Source organism: Dermacentor silvarum, chromosome 7 (assembly GCF_013339745.2).
Source record: "Dermacentor silvarum isolate Dsil-2018 chromosome 7, BIME_Dsil_1.4, whole genome shotgun sequence".
Lineage (NCBI taxonomy): Eukaryota > Metazoa > Arthropoda > Arachnida > Ixodida > Ixodidae > Dermacentor > Dermacentor silvarum.
The window spans coordinates 13,802,208-13,825,821 of NC_051160.1; the positions used below are offsets into that span (position 1 = coordinate 13,802,208).

General features: G+C 46.1%; 2 protein-coding genes across 2 annotated transcripts in view; one reads left to right on the forward strand and one right to left on the reverse strand.

Annotated features, from left to right (window-relative positions):
* The first annotated feature begins 438 nt into the window (after positions 1-438).
* On the forward strand, positions 439-16,147 carry LOC119459422 (kunitz-type serine protease inhibitor A-like). Its single transcript, XM_037721210.2, has 4 exons — positions 439-777; positions 12,041-12,220; positions 13,788-13,970; positions 15,944-16,147. The coding sequence occupies exons 1-4, from the start codon at positions 702-704 to the stop codon at positions 16,129-16,131; spliced, it is 627 nt and encodes a 208-aa protein (XP_037577138.1). The 5' UTR covers positions 439-701; the 3' UTR covers positions 16,132-16,147.
* Positions 16,148-20,411: 4,264 nt separating this feature from the next.
* Positions 20,412-23,614, reverse strand: part of LOC125946623 (uncharacterized) — a 31,886-nt gene continuing 28,683 nt past the window's right edge. The window contains exon 5 of the mRNA XM_049670220.1: positions 20,412-20,511. Coding sequence (XP_049526177.1) covers positions 20,477-20,511 — 35 coding nt within the window. The 3' untranslated portion in view covers positions 20,412-20,476. The remainder of the gene's footprint in view (positions 20,512-23,614) is intronic.

Consider the following 23,614-nt stretch of genomic DNA (forward strand, 5'->3'; position numbering starts at 1 on the left):
AAAAGCTAGGTCAATCACCAGCTCCGCTGTTTACTCTATCCTTGCACCACTATAATGCGAGCTGCCCACATTTTTTCATACCATACGACGAGAGTAAAGATGACGTTCAGCAACCCGCAGACGTCCTGATGACGACGACGCCAGCCGTCGTCATGGGCGTAACGCCAACGACGTACGGGCGGACTGACATAGACAGCTAAACCCGGAGTAACGCCAATGACGTATGCACGGACTGACGTAGACAGCAAATCCTGTTTCGAGTTTTTTAGCTGCGTTCATAGTAACGGCGAACCGACGTGTATGCATTGTGTCATTCTTACTTCAATTGAACTGTGCAGCCTCAGTATGCTCGAGTGCGCAAGTGCCTGTACCTTCTTCGGACAATAGGTACGATGTCGCTGTCTCGGTGTCGTGCAGCATTGTACCGAGCAGCTGGCAAGAACATAAGCACAATGCAAGTCGGGAATAGCGCCAACGGCGTGCCGCCCAGCAGGCGTGTGAGGTGTTGCAAGGAATTGTGCTTTAGCAGCAGTCAAACGTCCCAAAAAAGTATTTCGACTTCCTTTAGGAACTATGCTAATGTGTAGATAGATACAACATTTCTCCGAACTGGCGGCGCTTTATTGGCTTTATTGAACTTCAGAAGACGATAGGCTTAAGGCAAACGTGGTTCTCGCTTGCACATTTGAACCAATTACAAGATGTTAATGGCTAAAACAGTTATGAAGTCTCAAATCGTCGCCATTGCTGTCATGCTCACCGTGACCTTCATTACAGGTAAGCACTGCAGGCTTAGAAAGCAAATATGACTCGCCTTTTACTGTCATGTTCTTTTCAGACAGAGTGGCATAATGGGCTTTACCTTTAGTGGGTTTAACATGGTAAGCTTTAACAAAAAAATCATTTGAGGGGATGTAATAGTTACATAAAACGGAATCGCCACGGGTCTCCCAAGTGAGCGCGGCTAAAGAAGGCTCGCATATAGCACAGGATACATTGTCCCAACGATAGTAACATCTTCAAAAGTCGAATTTTTGCAGATAAAAAGCATCGTGTAAGTCGTTTTATTCACTTTCATCGCAATATCACGCATGAGGCCGAACAGGAAAGCGAAGCGACCCGCCTCAAATAGGCTCGCACGTCCGCCCGATGCAGTTTCATACACACGTAAAGCAGCTTATTCTATGATAAACCCCTTAATCACACAAGACCTCTGGAAATATAAGAAACAAAACAAAAGTATATAGAAACAATCTTCTGTGTTTCAGCAAACCTTTCTGACCTTTATGTGGCCAAGGTTCTTATGCACGATCATTTTCTTCACATACCCGCATCATGCGCAACCTAGTCAAAATAACAATTGGTGAGATAAAAAGACAACTGCTGTAAAGCTGACCAATTGCAATCAACGAATGTTTAAGAATATTACGAAATGCGGCGCCAGGTTCTTTTGAGTTTTCAGATTTAGTACAACGTACAACGGTGTGTCATATATGGTAGCGCCAACTTTCACATTTTTATCTTTAATATCAAAGAGCTAAGTATTCCACTAGAAGCTCGATTGCAGTGAGGGTTTGAATTTTCTTCGTTGCAGAAATTATTCTCACCATTCATGCAATAACGCGCTCCGCTAGAGCCATGGTTAAACAGTCGCAGAATTCCAAAATCGACCACCTTCTCGGCAACGACTTGCCGCCAAAGATGCATATGGATCTCGCTCGAGTCGTACGGGAAACTGCAGTTCTTGGATTGTTCTGGCAGATGCAAAAAGCACTTTAATTGCAAGTGCATCGACGTGCGAACGGCAGACTGCAAAGTTTTTATAGAAACGGGAGGGGTGACCACTTCTGAGTGCACGTCCTGTACTTGGCGGTCATCCAAGCAACGTGAAAATTATGGTGTGACAGGCCCAGAAGCTTAGCAGATCCAGCATTCGAGTGAGACAACACCGACTGGTGACGTGCATTCGCCGGATGTTGTGCGCATGTTTTCTTGTATTAAGAAAAACTGGATTTGCTCCCGACAGAACTGAAAGGTTTGAAAACGGAAAATAACTTCTTGCGCTCGGAACTATCGCGACGGCGCCAGAGTTTCCTTTCGTTTTCCTTCTATATGTGATGGCGCATACACAAGATTGTGGCAGGCCCGTCGTCCTTATCGAAGGGGACACGCCCACTTTCCTCGTCTATTACTGCGCCAAACGCGAACGTGCCACCTGCTACGATCAACGCGGCAGCCCAGCGTCGCCTGACTACCTCAGTTTCTAGAACTTCCTGACACCCTGGTTCGTGGAACATTCCAACCGAATGCGGGAAGAAAAAGTGCACCAGTGCTTCTTACAACGCGGACTTTGATGTTGCCGGCGTCGTGGCGACGTCGTTAGAAACCCCCGGGGATGGGTCCACACCGTCGAAATCCAGCAGCCAAAAGCAGGCTCCTAAAGAGACGTCCAAAGAATGAAAGGTAAAAGGTGTGTCTCGTAAGCTCAAAGCCTTGTTTGTTTCTCGGCTTGACCCAGATACTACAGTACCATGACGTTCTGGAAATAATCATTCCTATTCTAGAGTGTAAAATTGCGTCTTGTGGGAAACGCCGGACAAAGTTCACATCATAAAGACGCCTCGTTTCATATATCTCTGAACGAGGAGGCATCCCAGGGATTGAATTGTCCTGAGCTTTTGGTCAGAGGGCTGCATATTCCATGAATTTTACGCCAAGCTAAACCAGCCTTGCGTTTGTGAACCCTCTGTCAATTCTGATAGCAATGGATAGTAAGAATAAAGTTTACCATCAGAATGTTTCTGGAGTGCAGACGAAAGCTGATGAATTTCGGTCTAGCTTAATAGGAACATTTTTTGACACAGTTTGTCCTACTGAAACGTGGCTGTGCCCTGATTTGTTGGATGCAAATTATTTCACTGAATATTACCTTGTTTTCCGCCGCGACCAGCGTAATGCCGCGAATAGTCCATTTTTCGTGACGAGGTCCTCGTACCAGTATCCAAAAAAGCTTAAAGCACAGGATCTTGCATCTTGGGAAGAATGCATTTGGGTACAACTTCCTTCACATGACCATTGCAGTTATCTTATCGGAAATTACTACTTCCCACCAAAATCCGACTGCTTTTCAGTCGCAACAAACTTGGAATATTCCAGATATATTGATTTTAGCGAGCACAGAGTCTAGATACATGCTCATCTTGCCTTGCCCATATTTACTAGGTGTATGAAAGGACGGAACGCTGTGATTCGGGTCCCGCAAGCAAGCTAGCCTTCTTGGTTTTTACTTTTTATCCACTTTCGTGGGCTCACACAATGCAACAACTTAAAATATTTTGTCGGAAACAAGCTTGCCATACTGCTCTCAAGTTTTCCTGTAGACAGCCTGGTTTAAGCTTCGGACCCAATGGTAAATGTTGATCCATTTCATCTACCTTTCGTTACTGAACTTCAGTTTGTTTTTGTAACCACGTGGGTTTCTTTGAGGGCTGTTCGCTTTTTTCATCAGCGGGACTACCTCGGTTTTTATCAACATATCGAATCTTTCACGTTGTCAGAATACCTAGCTTGTAGTGGTACCCATTCAGCGGCCGCTAAGCTAACGGGGCTGGTAAAGGAAGCCACCGGTAGATACGCTCCACAATAGTGCTAAAACCTGGCAAGTTTTATTGCGATAGAAATTATATGGACACTTGAACCGGATTTCTGCCGTCGGCGTCGTCGTCGCCGTCGCCGTCGCCGTGAGGTTCCCTATAGATAAAATCGTCGCCGCGCGCCGTATTCCCGAGAGGCAGCGTGCGGGGACGCGCGCTATCACGGAGAGCGAACGCACTCAATCTCCCACGCGCAAGCAAGGAAGCAGGAAGCCAGCGCCGGAGGGAGCAAGGGGGGGGGGGGGGGGGGGCGCACTTCTCTGCCAACAACCGCGCTCGTCGCTCGCTCGCACCGTCTCTTATCTCCACACGGCTCTGACCTTTAAGCGCCGTGCATTTGCCGCTCAGTTTCCGTTGAAGCGATAGACGCACGTACCTTCGCCCGCTGCGGCGTATGCTTGCTGCCAGCGTTTTGACAGTCGTTGTCTGCTGTCATTCAGTGTGATCTCTTCGTGTTTGTGCGCGCTCACACCACGCTTGTTCATTCAGTTCGTAATAGTCGGGCCACATTTTCCAACGCACGCTACACACGCAATGCTGCCCGGATCGGCAGTGCAGCGCTACAGGTGTGTCCCTTCGCACGCGCTGCCCACGGGAAGCGCTTCTCATCAACACCACCGTTTCACACGCGCCTTCTCGTGGTCATCGAGTCTCTCTTCATGTCGGTCTACTTACGCCGCAGCACACCTGCTTACTTAATCAGCTCATGTTTACTACAATTCATATTGCTACCAAAGCCGCTCACCTTACTTCGTATGACATTGCTGTGTTGCTATCGCATTCATTGCTTCGCCCTTAGGGCGAAACTGTGACATTTTTCTTTCTGGTTCCCGAGGGAGTGGTAAACTGCTCTCCGAAAAAAAAGGACGCTTTCTTGCTCTATTTGAGAACCAGAGCTTCGAACTATTTCATTAAAATATAAAGAATATCGCTATTTTGTGAAAAAGCTTTATGCGTGAGACAAACCTGCTTAGGAAAAGTCTTTCTGAAAGTTTGCTGAAAATAATACATGGCATGTGTCTACAGAAGATGTGCCTCCGCGTCTGCAACAACGACCAAACTGATATTACAATGCCTAAGAAGGTAGCTGATAGGTTTGCTGATGTTTATTAAGATAGCAATTATATGGACACATAGACACTACCTTGCAAGCGGATTTTCGTCATCGTCGTCGCCATCGGCGTTGCCGTGAGGCTCTGCATGTATTTTAGGTATTTACATGCTATATATGCCACGCCATACAGTATATCATGCTGTATATACGGGTTATATTGCTGAGATATTCTATCACTAAAATTGCTGATACCGGGCCTTATGTTCTTGACTATATTCCTCAGAATTTAGAGAATTATAGACCACAAAGAAATCTTGTGAATCATAACACTCACAGCGCACGCCTTTTATCTTCACTCTTCTCAGACTATTACATATTAAAGGTGCGACACAATAAGAGAGCTCAAATATAAAAGCGATGTACCTTTATTGACGCGGCTATTTAAGGGCAGCGTAGTGATACCTGTTCGATCTCATTACAGGCCCTACACGGTGTGATAAATCTTTAGTGGTTCCGGAAATTTAGCCGCACCCGCGTATATCTCGCCTGCGTTAGAATAACGTCCGAGAAGCTCAAACACCACGCTCGACCTTGCCATCCTAGTCAGCGCATCGCCATTTTTAGGCTGCACTATCTCCGGGATCAACCCACGAAAGACGTTTTAGTCTGCACAATCTCTGGGCTCAGCCCACGAAAGTGGTTAGAAACAACCCGATAAGCAAATGTTGTGTTAGTCGCAAGAAAAGACTGTCTTTATGAAATAAACAATATTAAAATTGTCCTGCGGCAGGATTCGAATAGGAGACCACTGACACAACAGCTCGATCCTCTAACCATTAGGTAATGGGCGCATGCGTCAGTAAACAGAATAGAATATTCTTCAACCATCGGTGCAAGCCAGCGCGTTGAGATGCTTGGTGCGTTTTGTGAACGCTCCAAGCGATTTTTCGCCTTCATAAATAATACACATAAAAATTGCGATTTCGTAATTTTAATGTTTTGTGAAGAACATTACTCACATTGACTGTACGGTTTTGCTTTGCGTCGGAATTTGAATGCCACAGGGCGAAAGATGCCTAGGAGTGTTCGTGTTCCACTCTCACAGGCTGGTGCACAGAAGACGCTGTATTTTAAGAACTCAGGTTGCACAAGTTTGCTTGCTGGAACGAATAGTAACACAGCCTACGCAGACTATGCAAACCATGTATGCCCTGTCGGCATGTGCCATCGTTTTCTCACGCGTAGTAGCCAAGGTAGTTTAGCTACAATAGAGAGAGAGAATTCATTTGAAAGAAGGCAGAGAAGTTGGCCTGAGCTAGCGTGCTCTAGCCTGCTACTCTGCACAGGGGTAGAGGGGAACGGGGACGTAAAGGCTGGATGAGTAGGGATGATCACATAAAAGAAGAATGCACAACGATAAAGGCAAGTTCAGCATCCTCATGGCTATCAACAAAGTCCTAAAAGGTCATTCAAAAGTGTCATCCACCTTCCAGAGCATGGACGGAGTCACCAATACAATTTAAAGTTCACAAAAACGCGCAACGAAGGAGCTTGTGTGTGGGCTTCTCCGGCGTGTGCAGCACAGGTGCCAAGAAGGGTAATTAAATAATGTAAATCACAGCGATAAGCTGCTCCAGTACGGCAAGGACATGCACGGCGCTTTTAGCGGCCGGAGTCTGAAGACCACAGAGAATCACGCGAATTGATTCTAGCAGGTGCTTAAGAATTTTTTCAACTCTTTCCTTGACATTATTTTCAGCTCCTTGCTTGCCCATAGGGTCATCAGCTTTACTAGCCCTAGCATCCACTTCTTGACGTAGAAGAACACTACGCCATTGTATCGCGCCCGTGGGTCTACAGGGCAGCAAAGGCCACTCCGTGTCTGCGCCACCCAGGAGCGACGAATGTTCGCCCTGGGCTCGAGATCCCGATTTTGCCGTAGGCGCGGTTACCTTCCTCGATGCCGGCACAGGCAGAGGTTGTCGTGGCCCCAGGACCCCACAATCCAGTTCTTCTGAAGTCATTGGGTGGCGCTTCTTACGCGAGCGTTGTGTCTCAGCGAACAGATTGTGCAGCCTGTCTTTGGGAAGATTTGTTTCTTGCCATTTTCCGTAGAATACGAACTTCCTTCTGCATCTTCAGGTAATCCTTCGACGTTGCTTCGTGCGAGCCAGGGCAGTTGGGACATTTCAATGAATGTGCATCACAGTCGGCGGTATTATCTTGCCCACTGCAACGCTGGCAGGTCACTTGATTTCTGCACACAGCATTTACGTGACCTATCTTGAGGACACTTCCGACACTGAAGAGGCCTCGGGACGAATGGTCGGAAGCGGTGTATCACGTACCCCACTTTGACAGTCATTGGCACAGTTGACGAAGCAAGTACTAGTTTGATGCACCGGGAGTTCCCGAAGCGGTGAATCTCAAGAATGTGCACCGATGAACTCGGCAGATTCCTGAGGTCCACATTCTTGATGTCGAGGTCGACATCATAAATCACGCCAGTCAGTGGCTTCCGCAGCGAAGCACCATGCCCATTCCTCACATCACGCAATCATCTCCTCGCATGTTGTCAGAATTCCGGCCGAGCAGCTCCAGCGAAACGCTAATCGCAATGAAGTAAGGCGGGCTAGCGTGTGCGCTCATAAAACTGCGTTAGTTCAGATGTAGAAACAATTAGCTGCTGCGTGCGCAGCACACACTGCTACTCAACGCCAGAGGCGCTCAGACATGGCGCTGCGGGAACATGAGGCCGAGGCTAAGCGACGTCGACAAAACCCTGCAGTTCAAAAGCGCGAAGCGGACACACACATCGTGCCCGCCGTGAGCCTGCCTCAGTACGGGAACGCGAGGTCCACACAAAGCGACAATGCCGACGATACCCTGTCGTTCTAACCGATGCTTCTCGCGGTCATCGAGTTCTCTCTGTTCATGTGTCTACACGCGCCACACCACGCGCGTTTACTGAGTCAGCTTATGTTTACTGCAATTCATACTTCCGACTACAGCTACAAGCCTTCCACTTCGTGTAATATTCTAACATGTAGCTATCGCATTCATTGCTTCACCCTTATGACAAAACTGATATTTTTTTTCGCACGTCTTTCCTATCTCACGGCAATTCAAATACCACAATTTCGTGTGCCGCCCAATGTGAATGCATTAGCCCTATTGAGAGGTAATTCACCTGATGTGCTCGCAGCAGTAATTAGGTTCAAAGCAAAATTTTTTTCGGGTACCGATGGGATCCAGAGGCCCACGATGTGGCTGAAGGGCTGGGCCTAACGATGTCATCGTGGGTGCGGCCCGCCTCTCCTTGAGTGAGTCAAGCCTCAGGAATTCTGTAAATAAAGTTTTCACACACACACACACACACTCGCACGCACGCACACACGCTCACGCACACGCACGCACACACACACCGATGGGATCGCTCCTTTATTAGTAAAGGCTGTGGCTGCCTCTTTGAATCTTTACTGGCTTGTTATTTCGATACCAGTTATGTGGACACTCCAGGCGAATTTTTGTCCACCGTCGGCGTCGCCGTGAGGTTCCATATTAAGTCCAAGTGCTATAAAACCGCGGCCGCACGCCGTATGCTGTAGTGCGAGGGTGAACTAAAAAGAATGGTGGCTTTTTGCGGCTGCGTCTTATAGCGCGCGCAAGGAACGAAGGCGGGGAGTGTGCGTGCCGGCCTTTTCGCGTACGCACTGGCGAATGGCGAAGTGGTTGGAGAGGGGGGCGAGATGTTTGCCCGTTAGGAGAGTGTGTGGGGAGAGGGGGCAGGGTATAGCGCGCGTCTGTGCTTCTGCTGCGGCTGGGGCTGCGCATGGTGCGGTTGAGCGCTGCCGAAGGCGCTCTATCTTGGAGGTAACTTGCAGTGGATTCGAAGGGTAGCCGACCCGAGACAGCTGATGGCTTCGTGTGCGCTGTGTTCTCACGCGCCTGGTCCACTTTGGACGTCGAAGCGTATAGCTGTCTAATAATTTGCTATTGCAACCTATTCGCAGCTCGGGCGCAGCTGCGTCTTTAATTTTTAATCTCTCCGTAGGCGCTGGAATCGTTCCAGCAGTTTGGAAGGGAGGTGCAGTCGTACCAATCCACAAAGGACGAGATATCCGTCTCGCATAGAGTCATCGACCAATTTCCTTGTTGTGGCGTTTCGCAAAAAAATATTTGAAACTATTGCCTACAAGTGTCTCTCCTCCATCATGTCTAAATATATGTTGCCGCAGCAACATGGGTTCATGAAAGGAAGGTCTGATGAGAAGAATTCGTGTCCTTACCTTAATGGCAGTGTAACTTTGGTTTCGTTACTCAGTGAAGTAGACATTATCTACTTCGATCTCTCGAAGGCCTTCGATAAAGTTTACCTTCATCTTTTGGAGCTAAAAAGGAAAAGTTAAGGTGTCTGCCCAATTGTTTATAAATTACTTTCGAGCTATCTGTCATCGAGGAAAATTTACGCGGGCATTGAGAGTGCTTTATCTGAACCCTACATTTCGTCTTCAGGTATGCCTCAGAGTTCAATTTTGGCCCATTGCTGTTACTTGTATTAATAAAATGATGTTACAAGTTGTGTTCAATTTAGAAACATTTTACTGTTTGCTGGTGATCTGAAGTTATCTGTGTATTTCGGCTATGGTAAACTGCGCAAAACTTCGGAATGATATTTTTGGCATTTTCAACTGGTGCTCCAGAAACCATTTGACAAAAACACAAAACACGAGTTATTACTTTGTTGCATCATAAAGTGTCAGTATACTTAATTGAAAGCACTCAGATTTCGAGAGTTAATGTGGCTCGCAATTTGGGCTTGCTAATTGGACTACCAGCTTTCCTTTAAAAATATGCCGGGTGTTGTTGAAACACTGTTTTTAAACTCCTTGGAATCTTATCTCTTCTAACGCGGCGTTTCCTGAACACCTGATTCCTCACTCCGCTGTTTTTGTTGGCTGATCAGGCATCATCTGGAATTCGCATCTGTTTTTTGGAGCAAGTTTGGAGTTACATTTAATGAGCTAATTGAGGTAGTACAGAAACTACTTGTTAGAATCGTCATATCATGGGAAGCCAACAGAGACACCAAGGACAGCATAAGAGAAATTATTTGTACTCACTAATTCAGTTAAAGAAATGATAAATTAATGAAAATGAAAGCGGATGAAGAAAGTTCGTTGTAGTAGTAGTAGTTCGTTGTAAAAGTGGTAGTTCGAACGTCGTAAGAACGTGCTCCGTCACTTTCGCAGAGTGAGACCAAAGTTCTCAGAACGTAAACGTGTCACACTCCGTTTGCTGGTAACTTCTTCGCATACCGAACACCCGTTCCTAAAGCGAAGCCTCCGACGTGGTGATGCCCGTATGTAGTCTTCCTAGCTGACTCTGGTGGTTGCTGCTGTTGTTGTCTTAACAAATAGGTCACACAAAAAAACAGCACTCCTTTAACGAATCAGTTTATATCTAGCCCCATTCGTAATACTTTTTACGGAAGTACTCGTGGCCGACTCTGTTGCATACGGTGCCGAAAAAGAAGTTAAATAATAAACGGGGCCAGTCAGCGTAGGCAGAAAATAAAGACGTTGGACCATGGTAGGTGCTATGCCATGGTCTGAGCTTTCCTAGCCTAAGCATCTACGTACGTAATTATTCAGTAAAACAACAAGCTTCACCTCAAAGGCAACAGAAATTCACAAAATTGCCTCCAACGCGTGGCATGCTTTGGTTCGGCTGTTACTTATAGCTTTTGCTTTTATTTCCAGAATTTCTGTGACCCCCAAATTTAAGTAAGCCCACTCCCGCCCCATTTAAGGGGCCCACCACCAATTTTAAGTTTTCTCACTTCCAAATTTCAAGTTGACTCACCCCCACATACTCCCGAATCTAGGTTCGTCCACCCTAAATTCTACGTTGGCTCACCCCAAAAATTTTGGTTGGCTCACCCCATATTTCACGTTGGTGCACCTCATAGTAGAGCACTGCACGGGCTCGGGCTTACCCGAAAGCCCGAGCCCGGCCCGGCCCGGCCCGTGGGCCGGACCGGGTAGGGCAGTTTTTTCACCTGCCGGGCTCGGGCGCGGCATGCGCTTTTTGACGCGGGCCCGGGCCGGGCTCGGACTTTCTGGTGGTGTGCATGTAACGTGAAGCGAGTTATCCTCGCACGTCTCGACTTTGAAAAACATGTCTTTTTCGGTCTCGGGCTGGGTTCGGGCCGGTTTCAAGCCAGGCTTGAGCCCGGCCGGGCCGGGCGGGTAACGTAGATTATTTCCGGGCCCGGGCCGGGCCTGGGCTCAAAAAATCCGCTCGTGCAGTGCTCTGCCTCATATGCCCAAATTCATGTTGGCCCTCCCCCACGCACTCCAAAATTCAAGTTGCCAGCCCTTCACCCCAAAATTCAGGTTTGCTCACACCATATACTCCCAAAATTTAGGTTGGCCAACCCCCATATACCCCCAAAATTTACGTTGACGCACTCCCAAATTCAGTTGGGCCAGCCCAACCCCATGTGTTTTTTATGGAGCCCTCTGTATTCCTAGGCGAAGGTGCCACACATTTTGCATTACAGATACGATTTTGCTGCTAAAATTTCGAGAATACTCGCCAAAGAATGCTACTCATTAATATTTTCACTGCAAAAAATATGCGCCATCAAGAGCGTAATTTCTTCATTAAAACGAAGCTCTCTTTGCCTCCTTTTCTGGCGTCCGGCGCGTCTCTTAGGTGAGTTTCTCGGCGGGTAAAATGACTGGACCTTGGAAACCGTGCAATAGCAACAATGAGCTGAGCCTAAAGTCAATGTAAGGCGCGGTGGGGTGAGTCATGAGATGAGGTCCTCCTCGTCGTACCAACTTGCCAACCAGGAACGTAATCACTATGCTGCAAAGCGATGTGTAGAAGATGGTCAGTTGTGTAGCGTTTTATTACCCGCTTCAGGAAAACATCGCTTCATGTAAATTCATATGTACGTTGGATCTGCAGATATTTTTTTTCCTTTTTCCTTCCGCCATTGGAAGCTTGAGGTAGGAGGCCCAGAAAGTATCGCAGGAAATGCGAACATATCCCGCGCAGGGTAACAAACAGCCCTGTAAGTATTAACGGAGTTTTTCAGCAAGGTATGAAAGTATTGTTTGACCTAGAGGACGGAACTCGCTGAGAATCGGGTGGCTCAAGCAGAAGCTGCTTGAATAGCCTACATTCATAAGCAGCAACATTTATATAGAGAGCAGCACCGTCAAAGAGAAATTGTTTCAACTTTAGTTTAAGCTTTACTAAAAGTGGCCTCTGTGGTGTTGTGCCACAAAAATAAAACAAGGTTATCATTTTTTTTTTGCAGCTGCGGCTCGTTGGCCACCACGCTGTTATAAACCACCGACCACTGGTTACTGCTACGGACAGTACTTGAGTTGGTTCTACGATTATAACACAACCCAATGCAAGATGTTCACGTACAGTGGATGCTTTGGTAACTTGAACAGGTTTCCTTCGGAAGAAAGATGCCAACAAATTTGTTTACGTAAGTACAAGTGTTTCGAACTTACATTGCCCAATTAAGGTTTATGTAAAATTTCACGTAGTTTCTACAATTAACCTAGAAATAGTTGTTACTTTATGTGAGAAATAATTTTGCAATTATGCACAGAACTCTGGCAGAGCCAAGTTTACTTGCATGTGAAATATTAGATATATCGGTGTTTTTGTAAGGTAAACTTGAGTATGTAAGAAAGGTATTTGAAAACGTTCGCGATGATTTCTGTAGAACATTCGCCGGACAGATAGAGCGTGAATTATTCTTCACGCCCACAGCTGACACATGTCGGGCGGTGCGGATTACTAAAATTGTAACGGTACCATGCCTTTCTCCTGCAATTCCTCCTTCCCTGCAGAACAAAATAATACTGTCCTACTGTTGAATTAGAGCCATGACATCTCGTTCTGAGAGGCAAACTGAGAGCAGAGTCTAAGCAGCAGAAAAGCATGATCAGTGTTGTCCCAACATTGAAGAACATTGCCACTGGAGCCAGTTTGGCCATCCGTCAGCTAAGTGTTGTGTCCGTTTTGAGTGCACCATAGTCCAATCTTGGTGTCTACCCTTACAGAGAAGTTCGCCCGTCTGCTCGAAATATCCCCCCCCCCCCCCCCCCCCACACACACACACACTCCTGTACGTATGGCAGAGACAAAATAAAACAAACTGTGCCGTTTAATTATAACAAATACGGTTCATGAGATTGTTAAAGAGATGCAGTGGCGGTAAGTTTTTAACGTGTCCGCCCAAAATTACAAGTTCATACGATGCTTCTCGTGTCCACGATGCTGTCAGAGCTCGAGGCCAAGTTGAATGCGGAAACATGCTTACAGTAAAGCTTTTTAAAAATATTTAGAATGGGTATTGGGGCGTAACTTAAAGTTGCTATTACTTTATTTACGAGATGCCACCCGCTGCGAGTGACATGAGCGTTTTCTATAATCTCTTCGTCTAACTTTGCTATATTATCTCATATTTGTGGTTCAGTTCGCTTTATTTACCACCAGTGTATGGTTGTCGGCCAGAGGCTCCTCTGGCTCACCTGCTTGCCTTTCGTCTGCATTTTTTCTCATTCAGCTTCCTTTGAGAGTATACCCGAATTGTACATCATCAATGAGGGCTCGAATGTAGTAAAATACGCACGCAGGAGCATGGAAAAATATCTTCAACACTACACCATCACGCAACATTTCATAATGTGTCTTCTTTTGGTGGGGTCAACAATTCTTTTTTACTTTAAAACGTATTGCTGTCACGTAGGCAGTCATTTATGTTGCTCAGAGAAGCTTTGCAGTGCGGTCATGAGTGGCAAGAAAGCCAATCCAATGGGGACAGTTTCGTCGCAGCGATTAAAATTACTGTCGTAAGCCTGACTTTTTCTTCCTGCGATAAACTTAGTGCTTTTGTGATAAATCTTTGACTTGGAAGCAACGTCTGCCTTAGGAGAATTATCTTCGTCGTACTATCGGAGCGCTATCGGTCGTCTTAATTATTCCGTTGTAGCAAAAGAACAATATATGGAATGCTGAAGTTTCTTTACTGTATATGATTCCAGGAAACCGCCCTGCCCATTTAGTCTGCAGTGTGAGCCCAGAGGTCGGCGTGTGCAGGGCGTCTCTACCGATGTGGTATTTTGACCCTAGCTTAGGGGTCTGTCGTGGATTTGTGTACGGTGGTTGCGGTGGAAACAGCAACAAGTTCTCATCCTGTGAGGAATGCATGGAAAGATGCAGTGGCGGTAAGTTTTCAGCGTGTCCACCCAAAATTACCAGTTCATACGATGCTGCTTGAGTCCGCACTTCTGTCACACAGAATTCTATGTCATGTTGAATGCGGGAAAATCAAACGAGTGACTCCTTTTTACAGTGTTTCTGCTCCAACAGCTCTCTCTCTATTTATTGTTATCATTATGCCGTCACTCATCTATTCATGGAAAAACTAGGATGGTAGGACGTACGGTTAATTACCAAAACTATAGACAATGGCAAAATATGCCTTGGCACACTTTTATTATGAAAAGATTGTTCATTTTTTGCATCAAATGCTTCTTTAAACCATCTCCAAGATTTATAGCTACGGGATAGCACCAAAGTGAAATCGTTGCGAGTTACGATTAGCGACGAACAAGCTATGGCGCCTTCGACAACGTTGATCTTGAAGTTGTTCAATAAATATTTGAACCTTTATTTAATTTTACGTATTGCCGAATTTTAATTTCATTGATCATTTCTACAGCGGGAAAGACAAATAGTAGATGGCACACAGAAACTACAGGACCTAACGTTGTCTATAGCAGTTGAAATTTCAGTGATCGTAACAATGACTTATAAAGGCAACTCTCCTATCTTCTTGAGAATATGACATGCAATCACTGCCCTTATTTGGCAATAATAAATCAATGCCAAAGCAACATAAACCTATAACTCTGTTGGAAGATTACCTGCATAGTTACGGCGGAGACAGAGAGAGAAGCTTCTTCGCGGATGGCAGAGAATTTTGCCGGCATACCGCTGACGTGCTACTCTACTTAGAAAGGGGAAAGTGGTATCAACGATTCCACAGTAAAATTGATTAAAGTAAATAAAATTAAATAGACGATTGAGTATACCTGATACTGCTATTGGATTGCTGTGTTACGGATTTGATATTGTCAGATAACAGCATTGTTATGTCATATCAAAGAGCTAGGGGTCACGAGTTGAAAGAGTGTTGCTATTAAAAGGCTTCATTCCAATCAATAAAACACGACTTTCCAGTCAGCATGCGCTTCTTTTGTTTCAGTGTTTGCTCTTCGTTCTTTGCATCGTATAAATAGAGAACGAATACAAAATCGTACAATTTGCCATTATTTGAACCTTCTGTCAACGCTTCTGTTTATTTATATAGGGTGTCCAACGTAACTTGAACCAAACTGAAAATATGCAAATGTCACGTAGCTGGACAGAATCGGCAATTTTGTTTACCGTCCACTTGGAGATTCTCAAATCACTTTTTACATTCCGCCTAATTCCATAATTAGTCTTAATGAATTAATAGTCTTCTCAAATATTCTAATTAGCTGAAAGTGTCAATGATAAAATTTTACCGCAGCATGAAAAACTCTTGATACAGCTTTCTGCTGCTCAATACCTGCTACATGAAAGTGTTTTTCCAACCATGAAAGAAGCCCGCGAATACACACAAAGTGCCTCGAGCGGCCAGTAGTGCAGCAATATTGCGTGTATTCGCGGCCTTCTTTCATGCTTTGAAAAACACGTTTATGTAGCAGGTATTGAGCAGCAGAAAGATGCATCGGAAGTTTTTAATGTTGCTCTGCAGTTTTCTCACTGGCACTTTTCATCTAATTATAATATTTGAGAAGTTGAATTATTAGTTAAGACTACTTATTTAATTAGGCGGAATGCGAAAAAAAATGATTTGAGTATCTCCAAGCGGACGGCAAACAACGTCCCCTTGGTTCTATCCAGGTGCGTGGCATTTGTATATTTTTAAGGTTTGGCTCAAGTTATGTGAGACACGTGGTATGTCATATTTGAAAATTTATTGCAACGTGTCTGATAATAATGCAAGAAACAGTTTGGGCGCTTAAAGCGCACTTGAATTGATGAATGCATTCTAATTTCTCTTATATTATCTGTTTCTGAATCGTTGCTCTAGACCTGATTATAGAGCTTGACTGAACACAAAACTAATTTTATTCATTTACATTAGATTACCATGTGAAAGGAATATGCAAGTATCTTCGACGGAGGTTTTCCAAGCAGTTTCGCAAGGGCGCAGTAATTCAATCGAACCCGCTACCATGGCGACGTCAACATCCAGCCACAAGCGGAAACCTACTGAGTGGTGTGAAAAGGATGCCAAGTAGTGAACAAGATTTTTCGTATATGACGGAATAAATATTTAGCTGCACACGAAAATCAGGGGGAAAATATTTTCGTCCATCCTCACTTTCGCCCGAATGCTTCACCTCAGGCGAAATTGGCAATTTTCTTTATTTTTGTTAAACTCGAATCGTGGCCACGCGAACGCCAGCGAGCGACATGCCTCCTACCACAGTGCCAGTCGTGCCCGTGGCACCGCACAATATCTCGTAAATTTATGTCCTTAATTAAAATTAAATTATGGGGTTTTACGTACCAAAACCACTATCTGATTATGAGTCACGCCGTAGTGGGAGACTCCGGAATGTGGACCACCTGGGGTTCTTTACCGTGCGCCTCAATCTAAGTACACGGGTATTTTCGCATTTCGCCCCCATCGAAATGCGGCCGCCGTGGCCGGGATATGGCATTCAGTTCGTTTGAGCATGTAAAGCAACCTTGTCGCAGATGTCAGGGATTTATTGGTACGTTTTGTATTCGTATATTAGTAATATTCCCTTACGGTCCAGTGGACAACATCTGCAGATGCGTATTTCGCATCCTTCGGTTCAGTCAGATTGTTATCGTTCGTTGTCTCTGTATCAAAAATGCGGCCGCGTTAAGCGCATAACATTTTGCTGCAACCATATTCCACATTTACTACATTATTTAAAATGTCGATGGTGGGCAACTCTGTTGCTACTCTCATGTTTTATCACCCATACAATGCAATACTCTCGGAACCAGCGCGTGCATTTATGAACCTTTATGCGAAGGTATCATGAAGCGTAGTCCTGTCTCGTTCGCACGCGCTACAGCGCACAATGACATAGAAAATTAAAGTGTCTGTAGCAGTTTGTTTTTGCGTAGTAGACACCCGAGAAGAAGCAAACAACGCTCAAAACTGAGAAGTAAGGTTGGGGGGCTATCATACTCAAGTTGTTTTACTGTAAATTACCGTAATTGCATCTCCCGTTTGTATTATGTGTTAACGTGTTTATTCACTACGTTAAGGAAGGCGGGGAAAAATTGAAAGTGTTGCGGTGCTCCGGTTAATGTTGCGAACAGCACGAACTGGCCTCGTACGAATTGCTACCGGTGTGCCTGGCTGACCGGCGCTGTTTTGTTACAAGCAGGGTGTTTCACCTAAGTCACGCCAAACTTTAGAACCACACTGAGTTACGAGAACGCAAGCAACTTAGTATCGTTCGCTGGTCTCTTGAACAACTCAAAGTATTCTCGCTAAGTGCTTAGGTAATGCTTTAGAATATCTAATTAACCGACTTTTAAAGTATTCATCTCAATGCAGAATCTTTAACGTGAAGTTGCATAGCCTACTGAGAAATATCCAAATAATTTATTTTTGTTATAATAGCTACTGTGTTTTCAATTTTTATGCGCTTAAAGAAAGCGCGTGATTTGAAACAGTGCCGCGTAACTACGCGCTTACGTGCAGCGACGTCAGTGCCCTCAAAAGTGCTACCAACGAAAGATCGACGTTGGAAGACGAGTGTCCCAATGCCACACTGCAACGAGGCCGTCGTTTAAGGTAGAACTAAGTGTCTAAAACAACTTCGAACGTACGCGCGACAATCCAGTTTTCGTCCTAATTATACGGCGTATCAGTTAATGTGAAAACGATTCCGCAATTGCACACCGCCAAGCTTCGTGCTACCTTCAGAGTACAGTGGTTAGAATACGTGCAGAGCTGCTTATCATACACGCATACCTTCCGGCCACCAAATGCGCTCGGTGCACTTATGCGGATGACTGACTTTAAGAGTAGTCGTACAATATTTTTTTTTCTTCTACACCAAACGCCAGCTCAATTTGTAGCAATTTCTCACACTGATTACTCAGCTATGCGCTGCCTGCAGCTGAACTGAAGCCGCTGCTCTGTAGTAAGCGTTTACCGGTGTTTCAGTGACACTGAGGAATGCCCTTTGATTATTCGTTTAGCTAAAGTAGCACATCTAGTGTACCATAAGCATGTTTGGTGTTTTTTTCTTGTTCTAAAAGAAGGTTTCTTCCAAACTTGCGTCTACATTTTTCTTTATTCTTTGGGATGAGTGAATTGCAGTGCAATCGGTTATGTTTTAGACGTCCTTGTTGAAGACAGGTTGCGCATTTGTAGCATCTTATATTCACTGTTTATAAAATACGAAGTGAAAACAAAAATTCAGAGCCCTTCCACTATGTGAAGACAGAAGACCAGCGAATCTACTGGTTTTCTTTAATTGTATTTTAATTTTTTTTAATTTGGTGGTTATGTTAAGTGGTTGAAAAGACACAACAAAAATTCTGTGCCTCGCCGCGCGCCGTATGCTGTATGTGCGAGTCAAAGCGAGTTTGGGTGACTAGATTCACACCACCTTGCACCATCGACCTCAGCACGTTCGGTCGCTGCGCGTTCGGCTCACTTTCGCATTCATTCGCGCTGTTGAGCGCGCCGGCGCTCCTTGAAGGCGCGCCCTTCCTCTTCGGAGCGAGCGACACGGGTCTTACCCATACCGAGTCCAAGGGGCAACTGATGACGCCGCTAGGGAAATGGCTATGTCAAGAGAGAATGAGGCACAGCTATTGGTTGGTAGACTATTACGTTTTATCGCTGACGTTTCGACACGCATCGTCATGTACTAGCGTTTGGGCAACAACGTTCATCGCTGCGGCACATTGTTTTTGTTTCTTTGGGTCCCACGTGTGACAAGGGTAATTCAAGGGCGCGTTACAGGTCCCCGAGCCCACGGGGGTATTTGTAATTGGGCTTGGACCCTTTCTGCGCTATCACCATGATCGGCTCAGTTTTTGTTCTACGCGTCGCTTCGTCCGCGGACTCGATCCTCCAGAACCTAGCCATATACAGCTTCGCTGTAATAATTTTTGCAGATATCTTGGCATATCGCTCTTACGCACAAAGTTGTATGCTTTTCTATATTGCACGTAACCTATGCCAGCTGTAAATACAAAATGTTAGTAGAACATAGCAAGGTGAAGCCTCGGTCTCGTCCCAACATTGGCTGGAGTTCTTGCTCTATAGATCACCCTTGAAATCAAAAGAAACATATTGTTGTCCTAACAACAACACAGGAGATGTGTGCTCTCACTTGCTGAGGAATGAGTCACCATTAAAGTTTTTAGGGACGTTCCGCGATGAGTCCCATTTTGCAAGGAAGGTTGAGCTCATCGTTCAGAACGAATTCCTGGCTGTTTGTAGAAAATGCTTAATATCATACACTAGGTGCATGTTCAGAAACAACTTGGAATGTACAGGGTCGTCCACTCTTAGTACGAACACGGCGCCGCGTGGCCACGCTCCGCGGAGCGCCAGCGCACACGGCGCGGCCGCGCATCGAAGCTAAGCGGCGCAGGCGCCAGGGGCTTGGAGGTGGGGCTTCGTGTCGTCTGCTAAAGTGCGCGAGCGCGCTGTGCTTTAGCAGACAACAGGCGGCACATAGACGGCTCGCTCGCGCGCTTTAGCAGACGACACAAAGCCCCGCCTTCAAGCCCCTGTGCGCCTGCGCCGCTTAGCTTAGATGCGCGGCCGCGCCATGTGCGCTGGCGCTCTGCGGAGCGCGGCCACGCGGCGCCGTGTTCGTACTTAGAGTGGACGACCCTGTACATGTGCAACGGGATTTGTGTTAGTGCTCCGGCGAACTAAATATGGTTCGGTGTCATTGTAATACGCTTGCTACAAGAATCAAGGTTGATGCTTGTTATATAATAGCATTTCGTTGATCGATGGATCGCTCAGTTAATTGTTAAATTAGTATTAATGTTTTTTAACTCACCTTGGACTAAAGCATTTTACACGCATGGGACATACGAGAATTGAAGTGTCAGCTCTTGCTGGGGTTCCTTCGTTGACACGGATAGACGCATAATGCTCAATAAATTGATTACAATAGAATAAGTGCGCATATTAAGAGTTCTAACACTCCAGGCATGCAGACGATTCTGGCAGGACGAAAATGTCTTAAAACTAGGAGACGTTTATATGCAGCTACAGGTACAAGAAGAGTAATAGTGCATAAGTAGATGTTTTCTACTGCTACCCTGTCGTCGAATATCAGAAAAAAGAGAAACTAAAGTGAATCTATTTTGGGAGAAAGGACGTAAAGCACAACATTTGTATATATTATCTACCTATGTAGTCATAGTACAACTTACCGTGAATATTTATTACCGGTTGGGAAAATGATGTTTCATGACGAGATAGATGAATGAAACGAGTTCTTCGCGAATTAAGGAACGACGTTGCTGACATTGTATGACGCAGGACTTTGTTCGGAGTAATATTATGGCAGAATGCAAGCAAATAGTTGTCACAATATATTTTTCTGTTTATTAGCAGTCACAGATAAACATGGTGATTCAAATGTCTTCAGCCAAGTCGTGCAAGCCCATCTACGGGATCAACTGTAACGTGAAGCAGAAAAGTGGCGTATGCATTGGTGTAAATTTGAAGCTTAATATTCTAACCCTTAATTGCTTGTTGAGAAATCAGAAACAATTGTTACCATGATCCATTGATAGGTGGGTTAGATTTCGGCATTCACTTTGCAGTAATCGTTCGTGTTTTTTGTTAACGCAAGAAAGCTTCTTTTATTCTAGATATGTTATTTGTTTAAGAAATATCATAGCATTTTTCCGCATTTGAAGCTGAATACCATCCTATAATATTGTTACGTGTATAAAATAATTTACAATACGCATTAACAAATAGAGAACGTTCGCGGAGATGGAAGTCAACCCAGCCAGGCTTGGTTAAGTTTGGTTTGCCTTCTATGATGGCGCATACCCACTGCGGGAAATTGACCAAGATTTGCAGGATATTAGAAAACTTCTGTTAATACTAAAATAGGAAACTTCTGTTAATACTAAAATTGGTAAAATTGGCAGGAGGAAATGAACAAATATGGCGCATGAAGAATTTAAGGAAATCTCCTTGAAGCAACTCTAAATTCCTCAATGACTGAGCAAATATCCCAGTGCGACATGAACGACATCAGGTGAGGTTAGGCTAGGTGACATGGTAGAGCTTAACTTGGACATGGTCACTTGACGTTGGACGCGGTAAGGGCCTTTGTAGCAAGGAAGGAGTTTTTCCGAGAGCCCCACAAGAGGACCAAATTAGCACAATGGAACCTGGTGAAAGGTGTACGTCATGGTGCCACTGATTGTAAACGCGCTTTTGATTTTCTTGTGATGCCAACAGATGAGTACGGGCACGCTGTCTCACGTGGCCAGCATGGGCAATGGCGTCGCGGCTATTCTCGCTCCTCGCGGCACTAGCAGAGGCAAGTCAAGGGTCCAAGGGCAATGCAGGGTCGCGACCGAACAGGTGAAACGGCGAACAACCAGCGGTTTCGTGGCGTCAAGAATTGTAAGCAAACATGACGTAGTGTAGTGCAACTGTCCCAGTCATGGTGGTCTGGCGAAACGTACTTAGCATGTCGGTGATGGTCTGGTTCAATTGCTCAGTCAGGCCATTGGTGTGAGGATCGTACGATGTAGTCAGCTTGTGCTTGATAGAGCAAGACTGCAAAATGTTGGAAATTACTTGGGAAAGGAAGGTACAACCGCGGTCCGTGATTAGCTGTCGTGGGTCACCGTGCACTGAAATGATGTCGCGGAGGAGGAAATCCACGACGTCACTTGCACAGCTGGTCAGAAGCGCTCGGGTCATGGCGTAGCGCGTCGCGTAATCCGTAGCCACAGTGATCCACCTGCCGCCGGACTTGGACCCGGGAAACGGACCGAGAAGATCTATACCCACTCGAAAGAATGGCTCAGTTAGGATGCCGAGGGGTCGAAGATATCCGGCAGGAAGCGTCACTGGTTTTTCCGATGCTGAGAGGGTGGCACCCCGCAACGTATCGCCGTACATAGCGAGCAAGGCCGGACCAATAGAAGTCACGGCGGACACGGTCGTAGGTGCGAGAAGATGACCTGCAATTGGTGCGTCGGCTGAGCGAAGGTGTCGAGGGACGTAACAGAGAAGGGAAGGACCGTCGACGTCAAAATTGCGGCGGTACAAAACACCATCCTGGAGAATGAACCACCGTACGGATGGGTAAGTAGACGCAGATTCAACTCGCTCAATGAGGGTTCGCAATGTGGCGTCACGGCGTTGCTCATTATTAAACATGTCCCAAAGTTGGGAGATGGAGAGAACGAAGGCGGAAGCGTCCGGTGTCGTCGTCGTTGGGCGTGTCCAAGGGGTAACAGGATAAGCAGTCGGCGTCGGTGTGCAGGCGCCCCGATTTGCAGACGACCGAATAGCAATACTCCTGCGGCCGCAAATCCCATTGCCCTAGCTTCCCTGTGGGGCCTTTTAAGGACGAAAGCCAAGTAAGCGTGATGGTCGGTGACAATACAAAAGGACCGGCCATATAGGTATACGGAAAGAATTTCGCAACCGCCCAGACAAGAGCCAAACACTCTCTTTCTCAGTAATGGAGTAATTTCGCTCCGAAGGTGACAAAAGGTGGCTGGTGTACGCAATAGCCCAGTCATGACCACGCGGAACTTGCACCAAGACAGCACTAATTCCATGGCCACTTGCATGGATGCTCACCTGTGTAGGGGCTGAAGCGTCGATCGAAGTGGCCGAGGACAGGTGGGGTGTTAAGGTCGTGAGACGAGAGAAGCCGGTTGCTTGGGAGGAGCCCCATGAAAAAATTCACCGACGATAGCGATACTTCCTAATACGAAATTTGAGCGGAATTCTATACGAGGTTTCATTTCGCGATATATTGGCTGGCGTGGACAATCTGTCTCGTGTGGCACGCTGAAAACGGAGCGAAGTGTAACGTGACTGCGTCGCTCATCGGGAGGTCACGACAGGCAGCGCGTGGGGGACGCATGGGCGCGATTCCCAGCAGTCACCGCAGACAGACCTCCTCTCATGCAGCGCTTTGTTTCCATATATAGTACCGGTGGACGCACTCGCCGCATGTGAACAGACGACGGCGCGTTCCTCTGGCGCCATATGGTAGCGGTCGTCGCTAGTCTTGCGTGCCACTACGCTTTTCTTATCATGCTGCGCTCCGCGTTCGCTTTCATCTTTCGCTGTGCTCGTTCGGTTAGTTACGCCGAGGGATACCGTTGACGCTCGCCGCAGAAACGGGCACCTGAAAGCTGCGCTCTAAAAGGCACCCCCTTTTTTTAGATCTCTGAGAGGCCCTGCTATGGTGGCAAAATATTCAACAAAGCGGTGGAAGTAACAAAAAAGTCCTACGAAGCTGCAGACATCTTTTGCTGAGTGCGGTACAGGAAAGTCTTTGCGGCGCGAAGTTTTCCCTGGTCAGGTCGGATTCCAGAAGCACCAAACAAATGCCCAAGTACAGTTTTCTGACGATGGCCAAAATGGCATTTTATTTCTAGCTGAGCTGCAGGCCAGCCTTGCGAAAAATACCAAGAATGCCTTGATTCTCACTTAGGCCAAGTCAAATCACTCCAGTCATCGTAAATACATATACTTCCATCTATGTATCCACGCCCAACTTCTACATGTGAC